The sequence below is a fragment of the Loxodonta africana genome, chromosome 19 (genome assembly GCF_030014295.1).
Source record: "Loxodonta africana isolate mLoxAfr1 chromosome 19, mLoxAfr1.hap2, whole genome shotgun sequence".
In the NCBI taxonomy this organism is placed as follows: Eukaryota; Metazoa; Chordata; class Mammalia; order Proboscidea; family Elephantidae; genus Loxodonta; species Loxodonta africana.
The window spans coordinates 44,409,138-44,422,246 of NC_087360.1; the positions used below are offsets into that span (position 1 = coordinate 44,409,138).

The window sequence follows — 13,109 nt, forward strand, 5'->3', positions numbered from 1 at the left end:
GCAGAAATTACCTGCTACTGTGCATTCTCATAACATGTAACATGTTAACTTTAGTTTTTTTAATTAAAAATGAACAAATGGACATGGGAAACCCAGGGTGAAAAGGGAAAGGGGGAGAGTGCTGACATAATGCAGGGATTGCAACCAATGTCACAGGACAAGCGGTGTATGAATTTTTGAATGAGAAACTAATTTACACTGTAAACGTTCACCTGAAGCACAATAAAATTTAGAAAAAAATTAAAAAATGAATACAGTAAGAAAAATGGATTATTCAGTAAATGGTGTGGGGACAATCTATATTTTTTAAAAAAAAGGCCAACAACCCAGCAGAAAACTTAGCAAAGGAAATGTATAAGAACTTCACAGAAAAAGAAATGTAGATGTCTCTAAAACATGTAAGATGCTCAGCCTCACTATGACATGCCATCTTTCCTGAATCAGAGTAATTGAGATTTTTTTTAAAAAATGGTAATATTCTATATTGATGTGGATGTGGGGAAACAAGAACTTTCATATATTTTTTGTAGTTAATTTGGCATGACCACCATAGAGAACAATGAAAATTTTTTAATGAGAACTTCCTTTGACCCAGTAGTTCCACTTTTTGGAATTTGTCTGATAGGTATACTTTAACATGTCTAAAAATTATGTCTGTAGACGAATATTGTTCATAAATGTTCACCGTGAGGGGACTGGTTAAATAAAAAAAAAGCGCAACTGTCTCCAAGATATATTATCAGTGAAAAAAAATAAGGTACAGAGCTGTGCTACAATTTTGGAGAAGAAAAAAAAAAGTATATATATGTGTGTATATATTTGTTTATATGTGCATAGAATGCTTCTGGAATGGCACAGAAAAACTGGTAACAGTGAAGTGGAACTGAGGACAGGGATGAAAGCGAGATTTACTTTTTACTGTCTGACCTTTTGTATCTTTGAATTTTGTATTAATATGCACATATTGTAGAGAACATAGCAATCTAACAAGAAAGTACCATACAGCCAAATGAGGAATTATTATGCAACCATTAGAAAACATGTTTTGGAAGAATACTGATAACATCAGAGATGCTTGTGATACGTAAAATGAAGAAAACAAAATTTGAAATTATTTAAAATTATATGTATAATCTTCCAATTTTGTTTTGTATATGCTTAGAAAAAAGACTGAAAGGAAAAGAACCCCACTAGATGGTTTATAATGGTCATCTCTGATAGATGGGACTCTGGGCACTGTTTTTATTTAAACATTTCAGAATTTTACAAGAATTCCACAACAGAATATTATCATTAGAAGGAAACTTATTTGAAAAGCTAATGCCATCATCTACATGCACCATATGTCAATATTGTAAAATCTCAGCTTTGTGTTTTATTCCCACTACTGTCCCTGGGTGGTGTAAATGGTTTAGCCCTCGACTGCTAGCTGCAAGATTGGCAGCTCGAACCCACCTAGTGGCACCCTGGGAGAAAGGCCTGGTGATGTGGTTCTGAAAGATCACAGCCTTGAAAACCCTATGGAGCAATTCTACTCTGCACACATGGGGTCACCATGAGTCAGAATCGGCTCAACAGCAACTCACATCAATAACAACAACTGCCTGTAAGGAAGACCCAGGCAGTTATTCTTCAGCTAGATGTGAAGTAAGTGTCATTGCAGTAAAATAAGCTTTGAGCTGTTTAAAGAAGGGGCATGTTGTATGGTTTTGAAAGCTCTTATCTACCTTCCAATTCTCCTCATTCCTCTCTACCTTAAAAAACACAACAAAAGAAAAGCACAAAAGAAGCAAAAATGAAACACACAAAAACCTTATCAGCCCTGGAAAAAAACTACTTAAGTTCCCAGGCCAAAACAAGATCTAAACAAGGAAAGGAGTAAGAAATGAGAACCCCCCACCCCATGTCTCCATTACATTCTGAATTAATTTGCCATGGATGTGTGGATAGCAAGGACCATTACAAAGTGTTCAGCTTTTTTTTGGGGGGGTGCACTCAAAACATATCAATTATTTAATATTGGAAAAGAGGTCAGTTTTCCAAGGGTGAAATTCTACAAATTTGTGTTTGGAGGTTAGGAGATGTCTTTTTCATAACTCTTAGAGCTAAGAGAGGACCTCAAATATCATCTTTACGTCTTAATTTGCCACTAGTTTCCAGCAAGACTTATTCAGAACCTGGGATAAATTATTGTAAATACTGCTGCACATTGTAATAGGGCCACCTCCACGGTTCACTGGATGTGTGGCATTAACACGTGATGGAAATAGAATGTACAGAACAAATATTTCATGCTCTATTAAAACCTAAAGGTTAGATATAACGTGCTGTATAGTGTTGTAATTGTGTTTCGTCTCTAAGTTTGTATTTAGTTAAATCATGAGAACAGAGGAAAAGGAAGTATACTATGAAAAGAATAAACAATGTGCAGAACTGAGTTTAGATAACCTTCCTATAACTTTCATATGACTTTCAGGAACCTTCAGGAAGTTCCAAATTCTGAGCCTCAGTTTCCTCATTTTACAAAATGAGGGTACTAATTATACTTACCTCCCTAGGTGGCTAAGAGCTGCTCGATAAATATTAGTCGACTTTGATTCTAAGTTTCAATTAGTATTTAAAGTAAATCATGCTGCCTGGATAGGAAGCGCTTTCAGTAAGAGGTAACTCTTTAATCTGTGATTTAGAGGAAAAGAACAAAAAAGTTATCTCAGATACAAGGTGACAGCTGAAAATCTAGAGAAAGTAGGCATGCAAACAGAGTAGGTTTGTTTGTTTTTTAATTGTTGTTTTTCCAGGTGAGCTGGCATTGGAAGAATTTAACTGAACTGGATCAACTCTGGATGCTCAAATGTTTACGGTTTAACTGGTGCATCAATTTCTCTCCCACTCCCTTCGAGCAAGGTATATGGAAGAAGCACTATATTCAAATGGTGAAAGAGCTTCATGTTACAAAGCCTAAGGTATGTGAGAAGCAAGAAACAACAAACTTACTAAGAATTAATTATGATACTTGAAGCTGGGTACAGAGTTCAAAGGAAATATGCTATGACTTCAAAATTCTGTTTTTCTAAGAACTTGATTGCCTTTTCAAAGACATTCATGTCAGCTGAGAGCCATTTTCCTGACACTCCCAAACCACAGTTCCACCCAGGAGGTTAGAACTGTAGAGCATCTCCCCCTGTCCGGTTTTCTGTCTTTCTGCAACTCTGGCTCAGACACCAGGCAGTCTGACACTGGGTAGGACTCTGGATAGTGTGCAGTATCTATGGGTCATCAGATTTCACTTTACTGATACAAATTTTTCATACTTCCACCAGATGAGCTGAAGCTTATTTTTGCACCAGATTTAAGGAAAAGTTTACCTAATAAATTAGTAATTGCACAAGGTCATAATGTACATATTAAAGTTCTTTTAAAGCTAAAAACTAAGCAATATAAAGCATTCAAATGATAATCAGAAAAGTAAAAAATACAAGAATAATTTTTCTAGTGGCTTTCTATGCATTAAAACCAATGTTTACATTCATTCATTTATAGTCACTGTTAATTAGGTAACTTATACAAAATTTTTGTGAGCCTTTTCTCTACAACATGCAGAGGTGTATACACATGCAGAGTTTCACATCATTTTATACAATAGTTGAGTTCCTGAAATGTGTAATTTGTGTGTAAAGTAAATTTTTTAAATGATTTTTAAAACCACAGGGGGATTATGTTCTATGAAAAAACTCTGCAGTGAATCCTTTGAAGTTGAAGAATTGTTTGGAAACCCTGGTGGCGTAGTAGTCAAGTGCTACGGCTGCCAGCCAAAGGGTTGGCAGTTTGAATCTGCCAGGTGCTTCTTGGAAACTCTATGGGGCAGTTCTACTCTGTCCTATAGGGTCGCTATGAGTCAGAATTGACTCAACGGCACTGGGTTTGGTTTTGGGGTTTTTTGTGTGTGTGTGTGACATGAATAGTCAACTCCTAACTTGCTCATTTAGGTTTAAATTTTATTATGTTTTCTGAATGTAGACTTTTTCTACATTTAATATGGTAGTAAACTATGCATAATTAATATTGTTACAATAAAAAAAATAGCATGTGATAAACTAGTCTTTCTGATTTCAGTAATTGGCGTGCTCTTATGAGAATTTTTTTCCAAAAGAAAAATGTAAACTGCAATGATAGAAAAGTTATTTGAAAAATTACTGTAGCTCTGACTTCTTATAAATGTTTTTTGCATCTCTGTCTCAATTGGGGGCAGGGAGTAGCATTCAATAGCTGAAGCTCAGGCTGTTGTGGGACAAAGGAGAGTAAAGTGATTAACCAAGTTTTAAGAGTAAAAGAGGTTTTAAGTAATATATGGAAAATTGACCTTAATACTTTATTTTAAGCAACAATTTTTCCTGTAAAATATTTATGCATAAATACATTTAAAATAACTAATAGCTCTGATGCTTGGAAATTTTCACCTGTTTGTTTAGCATTAAAATTCTGGCGCTATAGACAAAAGTACCATGCCATCCCTTTACGGCAAATACCTGAAAAACTAAGTAAAACAGATACAAACATCAATCACGGAACCCTAAGTATCAAATGAAGGCATAAAGAACTCGATCAAGCACCGAATGGAATAAGAAACTGACAAAGAACAGAGAACGAGGAGAGCTATGGAGTGGAGGTCCTCTACTAGCTAACATGGCACAAATTCGCCATCTTGGACCTCAGTCACCAAAAGCAGTGGACAGCAAGTTCAGGAAGGCAACTTCATGGAGCTCCCAACAGGAGACAGATCACCCAGTAACCAAGGATACACACTTTCCAACCCTTCAGCTTTCTTTCCTCTAAGCAGCCTCCACCACTTTCCAACAGTCCACGGTCACTTGGCTACACAGACACCAGCTTACTGCCTCCTGGGTCCGCCCCATCCCCACCAGCCTGCTTCTTCAGCACCATTGGCGGTTTTTGTTGTTACTGTTTTTATGGATTTTTTTGTTTGTTTCTTCTCTCCTTTCCTTTCTCCTGCCCTGCTAGCCCTGTGTGCCATCCCCACCCTCTCTTGATTGGCTGTGCCACACAGCTCAGCTAGAGAGCCACCAGCACACAACCTCCCCAGTTCACGCCACCCCACAGGCAGGCTTCCTCAGTGCCTTTTTTGTTTTTTCTTTTTCAGTTTCTGTTCTCTCTCTCTCTCTTTCTCCCTACCTTCTTTTCCTTTTTCTACCCAGCTCGCACCATGTGCCATCCCCACCCCTTCTTTTTTTTTTCTTTGTTCTTGTTAAATTTTATTAGCATCATGTTCATCTCTTTGCAGAAGAACGTGGCCCACACCCTAGAATGTAGACCTTTGGAAAAAAGGAGAAGTGCTCCGTTAAGCAAGCTACAATGCAGGGACAGATCCTAGGGAGGGAGCAGAACTGCCGGGGTTCCATAGCAAAGAAACAGGTTAATTAATGATGGGCGATATTAGAGAGTCAGGTGGGGAAAAGGAGAAAACAGTTTGCTAACCTATGGATACCACAATCCCAAAAGGAGCGCCTTCTAGAACAAAGGTAAAATCGCTAGGACAGATCTGTTAGGACTTTACTTTTCCTCTTATAGTAGGATGCTGATCTAACAGGAGATTTTTCAAGTGTGGAGCAGGAAAAAAAAAGGGAAAATGAGAATTTTAATATTTGAAACAACAGCCATTTTATCCATTGCACACACCACTGTATTATGTGAATCAACCTTTTGGAAAATTTAGACACAGAGGGAACTAGACAGTTTCCCCCTAGAGAGGTGAAAAGCTTTTTGGCTCTTAAGTCTTTGATAAAAGGCATACATACTCGTGTCTACTGTACAGAATACTGCCTCTAGCTGGATTTTAGAATTCTGAGTTGCTAACCCTCTGTGATCCAGACAGGATTCAACCCTCCGTCTTGCACACCTGCATTACAGGACTTAAACACATAATCCAAGAATTTCTTACACTGATTTATACATTTTAATTGGTTGCATATATTAACATGTACTATAAGATTCTTTTCTAAGAAGCATTACATAATAAATGGATACTGTAAAAAGATCTGATTAGTTAAAAGTAACAAGCATGAACAGATACATACAAAACTCAGCCTAATCAGACTGGGTGTGAGCCTGTAATGAAACGTGGCCACCAGCCTTCCCAAGGTGTAGCCTTCACAAGGAGGGAGGGTGAAGTGGGGTAAAAAGACCACAAGACCGCTAAAAAAAATCGAGTTTAACTAATTAGATACAGATTAACTGCAAATAGTTCTCTCTCCCACAGTGGACAAAACAAAAAAGCTTCCAATGCCGACTACACGCCAAAACAATGCCTACAGCTGGCCTGTCCTGCTGCCACAGATGAGGGCTCATGTGATGGGTGGGCAGACCTCATGGAGCTGTCATAGGTGTGGGCTTGAGTTTGTCTGCTTGTGTTAGATCTGTGTGTGTGTTGTGTATGAAGGTGAGTGTGTTTGATAGGGGTTCTTTCGGCAGCTGGAAATGAGAGATCAATTTATGTTTTGTTTGGAAGAGGCAAGGGGGGGCCGTGTTTGAAGGCCTAAGTGTGTTCTTGGTTTCTGAAGGACTCTGTGCTCTACTCTCACTGCCCCTTCAGCAACTGCAGCTTTCCACCGAGGCCTTGGCCCGGTGGTTCTTGTCCAGTTTGATGGGTTTGGGGAATTCGTTGTACAGCTCCACCTCTGTTTCTTGTTTAAGTGCATTCCGTGCAATCGTCTGGAACACCTGCTGCACATTGATGGCCTCCTTGGCACTGGTCTCGAAGTAGGGAATATTATTTTTGCTGTAGCACCAGGCCTGTGCTCGCTTTGTGGCCACCTGGAAGAGGATGCAAGGCTAAAAATATGGAATGCTTCACGAATTTGCTTGTCATCCTTGCACAGGGGCCATGCTAGTCTTCTCTGTATCATTCTAATTTTAGTATATGTGCTGCTGAAGCAAGCACCCCACCCCTTCTTAATGGCTATGCCATACCACTCAGCTAGAGAGCCACAGGCACACAGCTTCCCCAGGTCTGTGCCACCCCACTGGCAGGCTTCCTCAGGGCCATATTTTTTTTTTCAGTTTCTTCTCTCTCTGTCCCTTCCTTTCTTTCGCCCAACTAGCCCCGTGTGCTTCCCTGCCCTTCTTAATGGGCTATATCACACCACTTGGCTAGAAAGCCACCAGCACATGGCCTCCCCAGGTCCACCCCACCCCACCAGCAAGCTTCCTCAGTACTATTTTTATTTGTTATTTTTGTTCTCTCTCTCTCCCTTCCTTCTGTTCCTGTCTCCCGCCCATGTAGCCCCATGTGCCATCCCCACACCTTCTTGACTGTGCCACAGCACTTGGTTAGAGAGCCACTGGCACACGAGCTCCCGGTATCCACCACCCCACCAGTAGGCTCCCTCAGTGCCACTTTTTATTTTTCCGTTTCTTCTCTCTCTCCTTTCTTTTCTTTCCTTTGTCCCCCTCAGCTAGCCTAGTCTGCCATCCCTGCCCCTTCTTGACAGGCTATGCCACACCACTCAGCTAGAGAGCCACTGGCACACAGCCTTTCCAGGTCTGTGCCACCCACCAACAGACTCCTTTAATGCCATTTTTTTTCAGTTTCTTCTCTTTCTCTCCCTTCCTTTCTTTCCTAACTCCTGCCCAGCTAGCCCCGTGTGCTGTCCCTGCCCTTCTTAATGGGCTGTGCCACACCACTGAGCTAGAAGGCCACTAGCACACAGCCTCCCTGGGTTCGCCCCACCCCACCAACAGCCTCCTTCACACCGTTTTTATTTTGTTATTTTTTGTTTGTTTATTTCTTCTCTCCCTCCCTTCCTTCTTTTCCTGTCTCCTGCCCAGCTAGCCCAGTCTGCCATCCCCTCCTCTTCTTAACAGACAGTGCCACACTGCTCAGTTAGAGAGCCATTGGCACGTGGTCTCCCCGGGACTGCACCACCCCTTCTGGCAGGCTCCCATTTTTGTTTTGTTTTCTTTTTTGTTAGTTTTTGCTGTTGTGATTTTTTGTTTTCTTCATTTTCTTTTTGTTGTTTCCTCTCTCTCTCTCTCTCCCTTCCTTCCTTTCCTTTCTCCCACCCACCTAGCCCCATATGCCACCACCTGCCCCATGGACTGTGCTATATTACTTGGCTAGAGAGCCTCTGGCACATGGCCATCCACACCCCTTCTCAATAGGCTAAACTCCACCACTCGGCTAGAGACCCACTGGCACATGGCCTCACTGAACCTGCCCTGCCCCCACCTGCCAAATCCTACTGCACCACCATTTTATATGCTTTTTTATTGTTTGCTTTTTTTGTTTCTGTTTCTCCTGATTCTCTTTTTACTCTCACCCACTTAGCTCCACACATTACATCCTCTCCCTTTCCTCCTGCCTATTGGCAATGCACACCAAGTGCTGTGCTCCTGAGCAGCACCAGTATAGACCACTGGATCCTGACCTGTGTGGCCCTGGCCCACCTCGTCAGCCCCTGTACATGCCACAGACGACCCATCTCCCACCCTCTCCCCACCGCTGGACCTGTCCTGCTGCAACAAAGCTAAGTGGCCAACTCTGCCCACCTGGACAAGGTGGTGAGAAGTATCGTGCCCACAGAAGAGCAAGCAACAAAGCCCACCTGTCCAGACATAAACAAAAAAGCAGGAAAAAACAAATAAACCTACAATCAATAAATGAAGAAAATAATTCATGAATGTCCCAAAGACAACAGACAGTATCAAAACATATTGAAAAACAGGACAGGATGGTTCCAGAAAGTGATGAAAATAAAATACCGGATGACCTTATGGTAGACAGAAAGGCACTGGAACTACCTGACAGGAAATTCAAAACTCTAATATTCAGGCTCCCCAAGAAATGAAGGGAAAAAAATCATGGAAAATACAGACAAAATCAGGTAAAACACAGGTAAAGCAATGGGATAATTCAGGAAAATAATACAGGAACAAAATGTCAAAATAAAAAAACAGCTAAAATCATACAAAAGCAGCAGCTAGAAGTCCAAAAGATAAATAACTAAGTTTCAGAAATGGACCATGCAATAGAAGGTTTTAGAGCAATTTTGAAACAACAGAAGACAGGATCAGTGGATGGAAGACAAATCCTTGAATATCACTTTGAGGAAAAATCAAAGAAAAAAAAGAATGAAGAAAAATTAAGAAACCCTGAGAATAATGTGGGATACAATCAAAAGCAAAAATTCATGCGTGGCAGGAGTTCCAGAACAGGAGGAGAAAATGGAAAACACAGAGAAGATCATTGAAGATTTACTGACAGAAAACTTCCCTAATATCATGAAAGATGGAAAGCTAGTCATCCAAAAAGCTCAACAAACCTCACATAGGATAGACACTAAAAGAAAATCACCAAGACATATCATAATCATACTTACTAAACCAAAGACAAAGAATCCTGAGAGAAACTCAAGAAAAATGAAAAGTCACATACAAAGGGGAAACAATAAGGCTAAGCTCTGATTACTCTGCAGGAAACATGCAGGCAAGAAGGCAATGGGATAACATATATAAAACCTGGAAAGAAAAAAATTGCCAGCCAAGAATAATATATCCTGCAAAACTCTTGCCCAAATATAATGGCAAAATTTGGACATTTCCAAATAAACAGAAATTAAGGGAATATGTAAAAACCAAACCAAAATTACAAGAATTATTAAAAGGAGCCCTTTGGTTAGAAAACCAAAAACATCAGACAACAACCTGAATCTAGGACACAGGACAGCATCAGCCAGATACCGACCTAGGTAATGAACTCTCAAGGATAAAACAAAACTAAAAGATTTACAACAGGGAACCAGAGAGGTCAATCTGTAAATGACAACAACATCAGAGCAATAAAAGAGGGAATAAACAGTGTAGTTATAGAACTTTCAAATGGAGAGGAAGTCAAGGCAATATCAAGCAATAAAAAACTGGTTTAAATTTAGGAAGTTAGGGGTAAATTTCAAGGTAACCACAAAGAAAGTTAACAAACTTACTCATCAAAATAAAGAAGAAAGGTATAAAGTCTCAGTAAAAACAAAATCTACAAAAAGGAAAGAAATGGCAAAAAAATCCACAAACAAAAGGAATTCAACAAAGGGTCATACAGAAAACATTAGCACCACCAAAAAAGGCACTATAAAATGGCAGCAATAAATTCACGCCTATCACTAATCACACTGATTGTAAATGGCTTAAATGCACCCATAAAGAGAGAGTGATAAAAAAAAAAAGAGAGAGTGATAGAATGGATAAAAAATAGTATCCATCAATATGCTGTCTACAAGAGACACATCTTACAGAACAAAGACATAAATATATTAAAAATCAAAGGTTGGAAAAAATATATATCAAGCAAACAACAACCAAAAAAGAGCAGAGGTGGCAATACTAATCTCAGGTAAAATAGACTTTAGAACAAAATTCACCGTAAAAGACAAAGGATATTATATAAAGATTAAGGGACAACCCACCATGAGGACATAACCATAATAAATATCTATGCACCCAATGACAGGGCTCCAAAATACAAAACAAAACAAAACAAAAACTCTAACATCCCTGAAAAGAGAAATTGACAGCTCCACGATACTAGTAGGAAACTTCAACTCACCACCCTCAGTAAAGAACAGAATATCTAGAAAGAAACTCAGCAAAGATACAGAAGACCTAAAGGCCACAATCAACCAAGCTGACCTCACAGACATATATAGAACACTCTACCCAACAGCAGCAAAGTACATATTCTTTTCCAATGCACATAGAATGTTCTCCAGAATAGGCCACGTATTAGGCCACTAAGCAACCCTCAAAAAACCCAAAATATTGAAGTAATACAAAGCATGTTCTCTGAACACGACACCATAAAAGTAGAAATTAACAACAGGAAGAGCAAGGAAAAAAATCAAATACAGGAAACTGAATAACACTTGCTTATAAAACCACTGGGTAATAGAAGAAATCAAAGATTGAATGAAAAAATTCAAAGAGTGAAAACACATCATACCAAAACCTCTGGGACACAGCAGAGGCAGTGCTCAGAGGTCAATTTATAGCAATAGATCCACACATCAAAAAGGAAGAAAGGGACAAAATCAAAATATTAGCTATACAACTCAAACAAATAGAAAGAGAACAGCAAAAGAAGCCCACAGCCACCAGAAGAAAGGAAATAATAAAAATCAGAGCAGAAATAAATGAAATAGAGAATAAGAAAATGATAGGAATAATTAACAAAAACAAAAGTTGGTTCTTTGAAAGGATCAACAAATTCAGCAAACCATTGGCCAAATTGACAAAGGAAAAACAATAGAGGATGCAAATAACCCAATAAGAAATGAAATGGGGGACATTACTACAGACCCAACTGAAATAAAAAAGATCATAACAGTACTATGAAAAAACTATACTCCAACAAATTTGAACACCTAGAGGGAATGGAAAAATTTCTCGAAACACACTAGCTACCTAAACTAACAAACTGAGGTCGAAAATCTGAACAGACCCATAACAAGAGAAGAGACTGAAAAGGTAATAATTAAAAAAAAAAAAAACTCCCAACAAAAAAAGCCCTGGCACAGTTGGCTTCACTGTAGAATTCTACCACACATTCAGAGAGGAGCTTGCACCAGTACTACTCAAACTATTTTGGAACATAGAAAAGGAAGGATTACTTCTGAATTCATTCTAAGAAGCCAGCTTATCCCTAATACCAAAACCAGGCAAAGACACCAGAAAAGCAGAAAATAACAGACCAATATCTCTCATGAATGTAGACACAAAAACTCTCAACAAAATTCTAGCCAATAGAATTCAGCATCATACAAAAAAAAAAAAAAAAAAACACCACAGCCAGGTGGAATTCATACCATGTATGTAAGGATGGTTCAACATTAGAAAATCAATAACATAATCCACCACATAAATAAAACAAAAGAATCACATGGTCATCTCATTTGATGCAGAAAAGGCATTTGATAAAGTCTAACACCTATTCCTGATAGAAACTCTCAATAAAATCGTTATAGAAGGGAAATTCCTCAACATAGTAAAGGGCATCTATGTACAAAACCAACAACTACTATCATTCCTTAATGGAGAGAGGCTAAAAACATTCCCCCTGAGAACAGGAACGAGACAAGGATGCCCTTTATCACCACTTCTCTTTAACATTATGCTGGAAATCCTAGCTACAGCAATAAGGCAAGAAAAAGAAATAAAGGGCATCCAAATTGGTAAGGAAGAGTAAAACTAGCCATATTTGCAGATGATATGATACTACAGAAAACTCAAAAGACTCCACAAGAAAACTACTGGAACTAACAGAAAGATTCAGCAGAATAGCAGGACACAAGATAAACATACAAAAATCAGTTGGATTCTTATACAGCAATAAACAGAACTACAAAAAGGAAACCAGGAAAGCAATACCATTTATAAGAGCACCTAAAAAAAAAAAAAAAACTTAAGAATAAAGCTAACCAGGGACACAAAAGACCTATACAAAGAAAACTACAAAACACCACTGAAAGAAACCAAAGATCTACATAAATGGAAAGGCATACCATGTTCATGGATAGGTAGACTCAACATTGTGAAAACGTCAGTTCTACCCAAAGCAATCTACAGATACAATGCAATCCCAATCGAAATACCAGCAGCATTCTTTAACAAGATGAAAAAAGCTAATCATTAGCTTTATATAGAAAGGAAAGAGGCCCTGGATAAATAAATCATTATTATTATTATTATTTTGTGTGTGCTTTAGGTGAAAGCTTACAGCTCAAGTTAATTTCTCATATAAAAATTCATACACATATTGTTATGTGTCACCAGTTGCAATCTCTATAATGTGGCAGCACACTCCCCCTTTCCACCCCTGGCTTCCTGTGTCCCTCCAACCAACTCCTGTCCCTTCCTGTTTTCTCATCCTGCCTCCGAACGGGAGCCGCCTATTTGGTCTGTATCTGCTGGAACTAAGAAGGACACTCTTCACAAGTATTATAGTCCAGTCTAATCTTTGGAAAGTGGGCTTTGGGAATAGTTTTAGCTCTGGGTTAACAGAGCATCTGGGGGCCATGTCTTTGGGGGTTCCTCCAGTCTCAGGAAGA

The 13,109-nt window shown here is 39.0% G+C and overlaps 1 protein-coding gene, 1 non-coding gene and 1 pseudogene across 3 annotated transcripts in view; 1 reads left to right on the plus strand and 2 right to left on the minus strand.

The window, feature by feature from the left end:
* FBXO16 (F-box protein 16) overlaps positions 1 to 13,109 on the plus strand; it is a 167,728-nt gene that overhangs the window by 44,314 nt on the left and 110,305 nt on the right. For both annotated transcript variants that reach the window (XM_064272639.1, XM_023550972.2), the window contains one exon: positions 2,799 to 2,963. In XM_064272639.1, coding sequence (XP_064128709.1) covers positions 2,799 to 2,963 — 165 coding nt within the window. The remainder of the gene's footprint in view (positions 1 to 2,798; positions 2,964 to 13,109) is intronic.
* On the minus strand, positions 6,305 to 11,584 carry LOC135228268 (uncharacterized; annotated as a pseudogene).
* On the minus strand, positions 6,849 to 6,955 carry LOC111751322 (U6 spliceosomal RNA). Its single transcript, XR_002786400.1, has one exon. It is a non-coding gene; the product is annotated as a U6 spliceosomal RNA (small nuclear RNA).